This window comes from Colias eurytheme, chromosome 3, assembly GCF_061535395.1.
Source record: "Colias eurytheme isolate Ceu_HAF_F1 chromosome 3, ilColEury1 Martin Lab GWU primary, whole genome shotgun sequence".
NCBI classification, from domain to species: Eukaryota; Metazoa; Arthropoda; class Insecta; order Lepidoptera; family Pieridae; genus Colias; species Colias eurytheme.
In genome coordinates this window covers 10,615,251-10,628,061 of record NC_142982.1, presented here as the reverse complement: position 1 = coordinate 10,628,061, position 12,811 = coordinate 10,615,251, and the positions used below count along the sequence as shown (strand labels likewise).

General features: G+C 36.0%; 1 protein-coding gene across 4 annotated transcripts in view; it reads right to left on the bottom strand.

Moving 5' to 3' along the window:
• Window positions 1–1,419: 1,419 nt before the first annotated feature.
• Window positions 1,420–12,811, bottom strand: part of LOC149909955 (FERM, ARHGEF and pleckstrin domain-containing protein 2-like) — a 68,136-nt gene continuing 56,744 nt past the window's right edge. For all 4 annotated transcript variants that reach the window (XM_090120066.1, XM_090120068.1, XM_090120069.1 and 1 more), the window contains 14 exons: window positions 10,642–10,884; window positions 10,453–10,543; window positions 9,830–9,956; window positions 9,400–9,568; window positions 9,089–9,156; window positions 8,568–8,748; window positions 7,860–7,997; window positions 6,836–6,933; window positions 6,188–6,311; window positions 5,717–5,860; window positions 4,967–5,076; window positions 4,062–4,204; window positions 3,304–3,420; window positions 1,420–2,269 (listed from right to left, as the gene is read on the bottom strand). In XM_090120066.1, coding sequence (XP_089976192.1) covers window positions 2,221–2,269; window positions 3,304–3,420; window positions 4,062–4,204; window positions 4,967–5,076; window positions 5,717–5,860; window positions 6,188–6,311; window positions 6,836–6,933; window positions 7,860–7,997; window positions 8,568–8,748; window positions 9,089–9,156; window positions 9,400–9,568; window positions 9,830–9,956; window positions 10,453–10,543; window positions 10,642–10,884 — 1,802 coding nt within the window. In that variant the 3' untranslated portion in view covers window positions 1,420–2,220. The remainder of the gene's footprint in view (window positions 2,270–3,303; window positions 3,421–4,061; window positions 4,205–4,966; window positions 5,077–5,716; window positions 5,861–6,187; window positions 6,312–6,835; window positions 6,934–7,859; window positions 7,998–8,567; window positions 8,749–9,088; window positions 9,157–9,399; window positions 9,569–9,829; window positions 9,957–10,452; window positions 10,544–10,641; window positions 10,885–12,811) is intronic.

The window sequence follows — 12,811 nt, the reverse complement described above, 5'->3', positions numbered from 1 at the left end:
TAGAACATTGCATAGAATCTTTTCGATCACATTAAGAACAACGAAATAATGCTCTACGTCTGTTTACACTAAAATAATTTGACATAGTGGGGTTAGAATGAGCATTCGCTTGTTTAATCTAAATGCACCGTCTTAAGATGTTCTCGTAAACAATAACAGCCGTACAAATAAACGAGTTATAACATTTTATGCAAAGAATAAACTAAGAATAAGGAAAAATCATACAAATAAACACGAAATAAATGTAACCTAGTATAACTTCGTAATAAGTATTCATACTAATGCTATTCCGTCCTTATTACGGCTACCACCCTAGTATAAGTCTGACATAACCGAGTTATAACATATCTTTTAGTACATTGTACTGTGTTTTACAAGTTTTAGAAGCAATTTTCAATGTAAATTTGAGATAATAGCAATGAGAGTAATACGAGAAGTAGAAAAAGTTGAGCAAATTAATAATTTCATTACGTACCTATTGAAATGGAAAATTTTGTATGAAATGTCAAAATATACGAAATTATGAAAAACCCTTTTGATATTTATAATGATTTATTTATTTACAACATGCGCCAAACCATACATACATAAAACTTATTTCTAAACTTATCACAATAATATACACTTTCGTTGAAAATATAAATCTTCTAAGCCTGGAGTTGTATGTTTTGAGTACCAGTTATTTGGCAACTCTCTATCTCAAGGTTTATCTTCTGTTCTCCAGATATTGGATAGCGTTATCTATCATTTGCTTGCATATTTAATGATATATTTAAATTATTTCCAATAAATATTTAAAAAATAAATAAACAGAACATCGTATGATGAAACTTCACAACAAATTCGACGAAGTCAAACGAGCGTCAGCAAAATGACAGCACCAAGGCTTAACCGTAGACAATTTCAATGTTTTTCATAATTTTGTGAATGAATTGCGACGTTGCCGCTTCGCGCCTATTGCATAGCGTGACCATAGTTACATCGACGTTATTCCAAATTTATTTGTAAGAAATAATGACATCCTTATTCTTTATTTATTCTTATCATATCTATGCATTGCATAAGGTTTGAATAAGCAAGTTTTTATTTGTACGGCTGTAAAACTTTTGTACTACCATGTACTACTTAGGTTGAATTTCCTCAAACATAAATATATTTTCTTAGAAAAAATAATAATAAGCTGTGGTCCGTTACTCATTTGCTACCTATGCTCTGCGGATTAACCCTCGGAGAACCCTCGGGAAAAAATAGAAAAAAAGTAGAATATAACTACTGGTTAAGTTATTTGTTTCAACTAAAATGAAAAATCTTAATTTCAAACAAATCAAAAGATGGGATTGTCTTTTGCATGTATAATATGAGTAGGATTTCAAGGATGAGGAGTAATTTATAGGTAGTGAAATAAAAATACGATTTATATGTAAAATTTATTTATTCTATACAACATTTTGTATATTTGTGATGCACAATTAAATACTTAATGATAAATAATAAAATTAGGAAGTTCACAAAATTCAATACATGATCGTCACAAGAACGAAGACAAATGTACGCGTCAAAGTTTCTCACCAAATATATTTATTAGCAGAGTTCATGATTAATAGTTAATAAATATATCTATTTATAAAAAAGTGTTCTATAATATTCAATAAACATCTCCGATTTACAGGCCTTGAATTTTATGTCGTTAGAAAAGGACACTAAACTGTGTAAAAATAAAAATTTCGTGCCACCATTTTTTTATTTTGTTTATAAACACAAAAAATATATTATTTTTCTTCCAGTATATTATTTCATTTAGTTCATTAATGTTTTTTATAATTGATTTTGCATTAATGATACTAAAGATAGGTACCAGTTTTCGAAGCAATATGTATTAGAATTAGTTGCCATTAAAAAGTTACAAGTTATAAAAAGCCAATTAGTTGTAGACAATACTTCCTGGAATGTTTTGTTTGTACTATTTTAACAGCCGTCATGAACATTTGAAGACACAAAATATATCCGTATTTTTTATATATTTCCAAAATTTAAGGCAAGACATTCGAATGTTGTTTAATGTTTTGTTTGACAAAACTTATATATGGCACCAAATTTGTAAAATGTCTTTTCCACTTTATAATTGTTATAATTTAATCACATGAATGGCGTTTTAAAGTTTTATTTGGCTCCAAATATTTGTTAATCTACAAAGTATATAATACTAATTGATCTATCTAATCAGTTGTGATGAGATTGCAACATCGGCGTCTGCAGGACTTCCGTCCACCTGGGAACAAAAAAAAATTAAACGTAAATATATAAGCGTAATTATATAATTAATTAAGAGTATTTTTTATTAAGATAATTCTAGAATAATTTACGACCATTAGAAATAGTTTTGTTGGATGCGTTTAAGAGCGCATATTCCATTTAACGCAAGTCAAAATCTCCGCGATCTATTACGATAGATCGCGGCTCGCGCTATCCTTTTACTATGAACAGCATAGGTCGACAGGAGAGCGCCGAGCAACATGTCCTCTCTCTGGAAAGGCTCGCTGCCGACTGATTTTAATCGGGTCGCGCGCAGTGTTTTATAGTACTTTAAAAAAAATTGTAGAAAAATAATAGAGGTACCTTAGTTGATTTTTTAAATTTTATCTTATAAGTAAGACATTCTTTTATTGCAATATGTATAAATTATATTCAATAAAGTCAAATATCTTGGTGAAAATAATCATTTTGTCGACTATAATTTCTAAAAAAATCACATTGTTCGGATTTTAATTTCGTAAGTTAGGAGTCCAAAATAAAAAAATCTTTTAATTAACTATTTTAATAAGGATTTTTGCAGTTAGTTAAAAATAATTGTGTGTTAGATCTGTCAGCAATTTCAGATATTTTTAGCTTCGAAATTGACACTAAAAGTGAAATCAAGTAATCATCGGCTCAGTTATCTTGATGGTATTCACAAATACTGTATTAATTGAAAAAAACTCTTAACTAACTACATAGACGATAAAATTTCCTAAAATTATTAGTAATTCATATGTTTGTAAGATAAGTGGTTGATGGACAATCTGGTTTGAAAAATCACATATTTGAGCCAAACAGCGCACGGACCGCGTACACGGCCTTAATAGAAAATACACACTTCTATGTTCTCAATAAATTAGGGCCCAATTTAAATAGCTAAGGAAAATACCCTGGTTACAAGATGGCTCTAGCCAGGGTACAATTCAATTAATAAAATATACCCTAACTATAAATCTGGGGTACAATTATTCCCATTCATAAAAACTAAGTGTTCTAAAAATAGCTCACCTATTATACGTGAAGAGGCTGTCAGCTCTGAAGAAGTACACGTGACTCTTGTACTGCAACTTGAACACGAAGTCCTTCTCGATGCCGTCGATCGGGTCTGGGGCGTTTACGCTATATCTGCAATATATTAGGGAAATATAAATAATATGTAAAAGACTAGGCGTAGAAAATGGGAATATTTTGTTTTGCATATGGCAACAACATGACAAAAAAATATAAAAGCGCTTTCACATTGTACATAAAAATAAGTACGATCTCACTTATAATTGAAGTTCAGGGTACATTTACAAGTCAATTACTAAAATCATTAAGACCTCACACTAAGACTTGGAAACGACCCCTTTAAAATAATATTTCCCGAATCCATCAAAACTACAGTGTTAAAACTATGAGTAAACATACATCTTTCTCTTATATACCTCTGTTGAAGGAGGTAGAAGTGGTCTATCTTGATTATTAAACAACTGTAACTCATTTGTTCATTTCCTTACTTTAACACGTCTAAATAAATACAATTTTTTTAGACGAGAGAATTGACTGCCTCCTTGGTAAAGTGGTTGACGCGTGAGCGTAGCACCGAGGGGTCCTGGGTTCGATTCCCGGTGGAGACAAAAAATGTCTCGGTCTGGTAGGACACAGAAGGCTGATCACCTACTTGTCCCTAAAGAAAATCAATCAGTGAAACAGATGTATAATGCATCTGCCCATTTACCCCACTAGGGGACATGGGACTTCACTTAAATAAATACAATACTCACCCGAGCAGCGGCAGGGACGCTAGCGGCGAGTCATCCTGCCAACTCTTGTAGAAGAACAGCGTGTACACCGCGAACACGACCCACAGCTTCTGCCAGCCGTGGGAGTTCTTGAACTTGCGCAGCAGGTAGCCTGACAGTTGGCTCTGCAAACGCACACAAAAAATACACACCTCTAAACTAGTTTTTGACGTGACAACGTCTTATAATTCGATAGAGCCGGCTGCACGCACGAAAAAAAACATGACTCATGCGGCGTTACCTCGCTCTGAGGCGTTCCATAGGCTTGAAGTGCAAGTAAGAGCGCGGAACGAGCGACAAAGAAGCACAATCGGACGTTGTCACGTTCAACTATCGTCAGTAAACCGATTTTACAGACAACCAATTTTTTTAATAGTTTTTTCAAAATTGACGGCATATAATATAAGACGAAAAGCGAATGCTGTCTGTCCCCTGTGAAGTAAAACCTCACGGCCATTCCGTGGGTATAAAAAAGAGGGATGTTTTAGTCGGTATGGACCATGATACCATGATCGAGACCGACATACCAGGTCGCAGATCAGCTAGACCGATACTCAATGGTTTTTTTTCCCTCTATAATAATAAATAATAAGAAAGAAAACTAAACTACATTAACTCACACACAGCGTTATACCCCAGCCACACACTCGACGAGTGGTATGGGAAGTGACGAGGGAAGTAGGCAGGGACGTAGTGTGGCTACGTTACTCGTCATGCCACTCGTCGTGCTCATCGTCCTGCTCACTGCTCACTATTTTGTCGGCTTTTGCGCGCGAGTCAAAGGACCGGACGAGGAGCATAGTGTGGCTGGGGTATTAAACACCACATCTTATTGAGTCAGCTACATACAGGTGAAGTTAATACGCTTAATGTCAATAAGCACATACCCGCATGGCGAGGTGCAGATGGTCCCGCGACAGCGCGGTGGCGCGGTGCCAGCACACGCCGCTCAGCGCGCCGCCCGCCCCGCTCAGCGCTGTTACACCCTCCGTGCTCTCTGAGGATAACAACGATCAAATAATACAGAAAGAGGGAGAAACCGAAAGTTATAGAGAAATGGATATAGATAGATAAAGAAAGCGTAAGATTTTTTTTTTCAGTAAGTAGCAATCCCCTTTCGTGCATACATCGCTAGAGAAAAAACAATCCTACATCAAAACTAACTCCGATACCTAAGTAACAAAGAAAATACTCATAAAAAAAACACAGTTATAAGGTTCGAATGCTGTCAGGATCCTTTTTTAATGTATCCCGGCAAACCTTAATAGAAAATAACAACAATGTCTCACGACGCAGTGGTACGTACTAACGAATTCGACTCCTGTCGCGTAACGCAATTCCAAAAGATCGTATCCTAACAGCATTTGAGCTGCATTAGCCCGGGAACACACATTCGGTTTCGTAACCAATTTTCTAATCAGATTTTTTTATCAGAAATTCAAATTCGACGACCTGAATTGACATATGTGCCTTATGAAACATACAAAATGCGCACTCGAATCCTTAAAATTCTGAATTACAAAAAACTCAAAAATGATCTGATTTTGTTAGTGTTTAAAAAAATCAGACCATTTTTTAGTTCTGCGGACCTGCGTTTAACCATGTCATTAATTATAGAAAATCACACAAAAACCAACCTGCATCATGTTCCACATGAGACAGTGCAGTATCCACTTCGGTGGGCATATTCCGCGCCGCTTCTATCGTGTCGGAGAGAGACTGCCACCAGCCAGAGAACTCTACGTCGTTGCTTGTACTTATTAGTAGGGTTGCGTCTTCGTCTAGAATTAATTTATTAATTATGAAGGAGTATTTTTAGTAAATAAATAATGAAGTAAATAAGGGTGTATAAATGTAGCATAAATAGGTAAAACATAATTTCGAATAGCAAATTTTAGCGTATTAGTTCAAAGTAAAGGACTCAAATTCTCAATGCATTTTCATACTGTTTTCTCAACGAAACCTTTATTCATTCATTACCCCATGATAACTAGCTTAACTTGTATATTATACCAAGTTAAATCATACTTTTTTATTATATTTATAGCATATTTTCATTCTACCCAACAACATACTTCTGTAACCTTCTAGAAAATTCCAGAACTTACCTATAATAGCGATAGAGTGCGGCAAATCACTTGGTTCCAACCGTAACTTGTGTAACGCGAACACGGAGTGCGCACGGAATTGGCCGTTCGAAGATTTCGACGCTAGTAGTAGCAAGTCACTGAACTGCAAATGTAAATAAAATAATAAAGAAACTTCTTTAACAAGATTCAAAGATACCAAAATCGTCGCCTTACTCCATGACGAAACGGTATTGCCATGACGCGACATTGAAATTCTATTCTCAACGCACCTAAAGAAGTTTCACTTCAAAAACAAACAGAGCAATATAGAATCTAGAAAATTGTCCCCCTTTTGGATGGTTTGTTTTGAGGGTTATCTTTGAAAAAAATTACAAGTTGTTTAATGTTTTATTCCTGGTGTATCTAAAGCCCGTCTAAATCAGGACTTGTCAGAAGAATTAGAGCTAGCGCGCAAGAGCAACTTTTGTCTCCGCAACTATTTTGTCTCTCCCATCAACTCTATGGGCTAATAAAAACGTCTCCCGGGAGTTGCGTCGCTACGTGCGCGCACTTTCTTACTTAGCCCATGGAGTTGATGGGAGAGACAAAATAGTTGCGGAGACAAAAGTTGCTCTTGCGCGCTAGCTTAATAAATAAAATTAATTCTGATATTTACTCGTGACTTACCAAGAACAGCATTCTCTGTTGAAGTCCTTTAGATGAATGTTTGTAGACACATCCGAGTCTCACGAATTCGCGTTCCGCTACCAATAGTTTGTCATAACCTAAAAGATTAATCAAAATTGACTAATTATACAAAACTTGGCTAACTTTGCTCTTACAAACTATTCTTCACTTTGAGTGACCATTGGGTGTCGTATTACCTGACTGACTCTATTCTACCATCTGACTCTACTTCCTTCATGACTTATATCCCTGTTCGTACTTCGTAGAACAAAGTAAGAACTCTACCACAATAAATAGATACAACCAGTACAACCAACCAACTTCCAACTTCATAAAATACAACCAACTTCATAAAACACGTTCGAAATGGCTCACGCACACAAGAAAGCGTGTTTACAAGATTCGCTAGGATATGTTGTACAACAATTGACGACATAAGTATACGTGTTTACGATTCTCGTGAACACGCTTGCTTGTGTGCGTGAGCCATTTCGAACGTTTTGTATGAAGTTTCCCTACTGGTTGTATCTGTATATTGAGACTTTACACTCTGGCTCTAATATCCAACTACACCCTGGCTCTACCGTCCAACTCTATACGGGGGGAGCACAGCTCTACTATCCGACTGTAGGGTGGCTCTCCACTTTGGGGGTACAAGGCCTGGCTGTTAACCCCTGCCGACGAAGGTGATCGGTGGCCACCGTTGGGTTTTAGTGGGTAGGGCCTTTCGCGAGTCACACATACCCCCTCACGCAGGAAAACTGCAGAGGGGGATGCGTAAGTGCATTTCCCAACGTTAAAAAAAATTGGTTGTCTGTAAAGTCGGTTTACTGACGATACTTGAACGTGACAACGTCCGATTGTGCTTCTTTGTCGCTCATTCCGCGCTCTCGCTTGCACTTCAAGCCTATGGAACGTCTCAGAGCGAGGTAACGCCGCATGAGTCATGTTTTTTCGTGCGTGCAGCCGGCTCTATCGAATTATAAGACGTTGTGACGTCAAAAAAGGGTGGGTGTCCACTGACCGGCGATGTCCCGCTGCAGCTGGCAGAGCGCGGCGTGGTTCTCCACGTGGCGCAACTGTGTTAGAGCTAAACTCGCAGCTTTGCTCGCCAGCTCGTGCGCGGATAGCGCCTGACTGCTGCACGTGGCCGACCACAGCTCTGTAACAATATCTCAAGTTATTTATTTGAAGTGAAACTTCTTTATCGGGGTTGGAAAAAAATTTAGCGTAACATTTTTTCGTTACGCGTGACATTTTCCCGTTACGCGCCATCTTTTTCTTATCCCTACCACGCGTGATTCGACGTATTTCTGCAAAGTTGCATATAGTCAATTGTTTTTTGAAAAACAAGGTCATAAAGACGTTTCACTTCTTACATGTGTACACTAGTACACGCACACATTTTTTTATGGCATAACGTCAAAGGAGAAGCTCACCTGCTGTTAAATAAACGTTATTGTAATGATTCACGATTTTTAAGCACTTTATAACTAAAGTGCACTACGTGTTCACCAAAACAAACACACTGTGAGAGCAATCACAAAAATTGAATTGAAAAAAATTCTAGACTTCAGACAACATATTTGTGTTCGAATCACTAAGACTAACTTTACATCCCCTTTCAACGTGCAATTACTTTTTTTCAATTTTACGACTTATTTACGAAACAGAAAATCTAAATAAAAATACCAACGAAAAACGCGTCAAAAGCTATAAAACTCATCCTCACCATGTGTAAGCGTGCAATAGTGCAGCAGTCTATGCAGCGGTCGCAGCAGCAAGCAGGCGAGCGGCAGGGGCGAAGCGCTATCGAAGGCGGTGGCCTCCCGCGAGGCTGCGCCCCCGCGCCGCCGGGCGCTCTCCACTAGCGCCACGAGCGTGCCCGCTTGTTCCGTGTATTCTGCGTATGCCTGGAAAACAATTTAAATGACTAAGGGCTGATTTTTCAATCCTTGGATAAAACTTATTCGTCGAATAATGTATAAAACTACCATTGTAAAAACGTATTCTAATTGCCCGTACTTGACAGTTTACGTGACATTTTAATATTATCGTGTAATACTTTATTGGACGGATAAGTTTTATCCAAGCATTGAAAAATCGGCCCATAATCATACATTTAGATCGATTTTAACTACGCATTTTAACACAAATATCGTATTTAAAGGAAGTTTTAATAAAAAGTCCTTTAAAAAATTTGACTGTTCAAAATCAAGTTTTAAAATAGAGGAAATAGAGATGGAAACTTACATCGTATGTGTTTGATAAATAGTCGAATAGAAGATCTGCTATTTTTCGATATTCTGGTTCTTCCATTTCTGTAACAAAACAAAATCAAATAGACCATACACATTATAACAAATTATTGATTTGATATGAAATCTCGAAATAAACAACATTTACAAAAAGATAGACATTTTCTATGTTCGCCAAAAAAAACAATAGACAAAATTTCCGAAGCAGTTTGTTTGTAGAACAATTTAGCAAAAGGCTTTTCTTTTTCCTTCATAGCATAAAAATTTCAGATCTCTATCATATCAGAAATGAAAAAAGAAATATACCATGCTGCCTCGCAGGCGAACTAGAAGCCAGGGCCCTATCGAGCCTCGCCAGCAGGGCCCCGGCGGGTAAGGCCAGGGGCTCTAACGCGAGACAGGCCTTCGCTAGGGCTGCTGCTTCGGTACCAGATGATGCTGTACGCCCGATGGAGCCCACTCGCTTTGACCATGTCTGGAAAAAAAGGTTATTATATGTAACCAAATGTGTGTTATCTTTCTGTATAATGATCAAAGAATATTGCATGCAGTGATGCAAAGTTTTTTGTTTCCAGAAAAATTATTCCATTTATAATCTGACTGACGCCACAAATAATTTGTTTAAAGACAAAGGATCAACAATTAAATTTATATCAAAACTGATATTCAAGTCCCAAAAACCATTGTACATATTGACGGGAATTTTCTTTTTTTTTCAGTCCTATAAAATACGTACCACAGTAAGCAACTCCAGATCCCGTTTATAAGTCCTCTCAGTCATGAGCAGTTCCTTAGCCACGTAGTATGTGACATCGCCCGCCTTGCGCTTAGATACGTCACGGAGAGTCACGCGCGATGACAGACTGAATAAAAGTGTAAATAATTGTTACTTTATGTTGTAATAGACAAATATTATAATCTGTATTTTGGTTATTGTATAGTCTGTATGGTATCATAGTAAACTGCAATTGTCTTTGCCCTCCTTCTTTCTCTGTGGTTCGTGGTGTAATGTCGTGTACGCACAATGTAGTTTGTAATAAAGTATTATAAAAATAAAGTTAATTTACCAGCTTCCAGTTGTGTTTCAATATACAATTATTTCAACAGTTTAAGTTAGTAAATTTACTGGCCTTTTTATCTGGATAGGTTTGGTTAGGTTAGGTCCTTGGTAAAAAAATTGGTTACTTAAAAGTTTTAAACTGCGAAAATTATTAAAATAGCATATGTATAAGGTATTGGAAAATAATTTATTTCTTTTGAGAAAGGTAATTTTTTACAGATAAAGATAACAAAGTGTTAGCAAGAAAGTTTTCTTCGATATTGAATATACTTTGAAATACGATCATGTTGAAATCTTACCTATTATTATTTCGCCTAGAGAGCGTGTCTCCAGCATCACTCTCTCCTCCACTTAACACATCCATACTTGTCGACTCCGAGACGATATTCACTATAAAACAAAAAGTCAAATATAGCATAAATTCTTCAAAATTACCTAACTATAATATAAAAGAAAACTTCATATATAGTATTGCTATAGGTACATACCATGTACATTCCCATTAATAGCGTCACAAACATCTCTATGGTTCATGATATCGCTGTCCCTCTCTCCATTATGGTTATTGTTCTCTCGTCTCGCTCTATTGTCCACATAACCGTTAGTCAGCGTCCGTCGCTCAAGCGGAGTGGACGCGTGTAACGGGAGTCCCGCGTGTATGCCGTCTGTACTGGGCGACATGCATAGACTCGCTGATGATACCGTATGGTCTTCTTCGGGGGACGGTTCATCTATAGAGGAAAAATATTGTTTAAATAATTGTCATAAATATAAAACTATAAAAAATATTAATTGTCTAGAAAAATTTATTATGGAAAAATTATAAGGGCAAGACACGTGGTAAAAGTAATAAAAACATTGCTCATCCAATGAAAAGAGTTTTAACAGATTTGGTTTGCTACATTTGTCATAATGTTTTAAAGATCCATTGGAAATTATTTTCATTGTAACACAAGCATGTTGTGTCGATGGGTAGAAATGAAGAGTAATAGTAAATATACGGTGCTACATACTACAGAATAACAAAAATGAGAACAGTTTTAAAAATAACTTAAATTAAAATTAATTAGGCTATAAAATAATAAATCATGCATCTGAAACAAAAAAAAAACATTCAAAACCTGAAATGAAATAAGGATTAACAAAAAATAAAAAGCGTGTACAATACAACAATTCAGTTTGTTAAACTTACACATTATCCTTGCAGCATTTACAATTCGGGATGAAACAGAACAAAGATCGAATTGAAAACAGCGATTCGTTAAAGTTTTTATTTATTTATTGTTTAACTATCCCCGACCCTGAGGGTAGTGTATTGCAGGGGTACCGTACACTTACATATAAATTCAAAAAACGAAATATCATAACTATATAATAACATCCCGATCCCTCGAAACAATAATCTAATTAATGTGACAATAAAATATTTGTAACATTACAGTCTATTCGGATTGTACAATCTCCATCGAAAAGTCGAAATTCTTAACTCTAGACGCATTATTGATGAATGTTATTGCACTAACTACAGAGGGTAGCCTCTTCGACTAGACTCGACCGACTCGATACGCGTACACCCGGCGCCGCACTGTTCACACTTCGTCACTAAATTCTAACACTTACGTTAAGTGGCAGTTCCAATGTGACACTAACAGTCAAAATGTACCACGTAATTACCTCTGTATACACAAAGTTTAAAGAAAATTATAATGGATTATTTATCTGGGAGAATATTGAGATAAAATATGATACAAATCAGCATTAGAATTTACGCGACGAATATTAAACAAAGTAAACACAAATGCGGCGTTACTCCGTCTAAATCTAAAATTGCTTCGGACACACACTACTTAACGATTTTATTAATTGAACACTGTGGTCAATCGGTGGCTAAAATATCTTGGTAAAACAAAATATTTGTGCTCAATAAAATTTAAATTTTTACGAAATCGACTTAAAAAAAAACAATCAAATAAGTACGCATATTATTAAAACTTTAAAATAAACAGACCACCAATTTCCACTAGTTAAAGATAAATGAGTTAAAATACAGAAGAATACATCGTACACATCACAGTGCTCAAACATTTGTTTCACAAGATGATTTTTGACGACACCTTAATACATTGTACATGTATATATTTAAATTCATTTCTGCATTGTTCAAGAAATCAAGTTGAAGACATTTTTAACAAATTAGTGAGAAAATAGGTCCATTAACAAACAAAATAGCCTGAGAACGGATACCTATCAGAAAAGTCCCAAAAACCATCTCATGAAACGTTACTCCTATAGGATACTCTCTACAGGACGCACATTCACTCTACCTAATATCCTTACCGAAATGCACACCATGCCAACCATATTTCCGTCCCAACCTTTCATCTATTTCTATATTATAGCGTTTGTTCCGTGGCTTATTTTCTACCGTTTAGGATATCAAGCGTACTCGGGGTATGGCATAGCGTGCACACTAAGAGAAATTGTACTTTAAATAATGGAGAGTATTTATTGTAAACATCACATACGATTCAAAAAAGAATACCGTCGCTCATATTGTAAAGCGTCTGTTTTCAGTTCCATATGTTATATAGGATATCTTTAAGGATCGAATCTAAGGTTGCTTCGTAAGCCATGGATAATATATAGCATTATTTTACG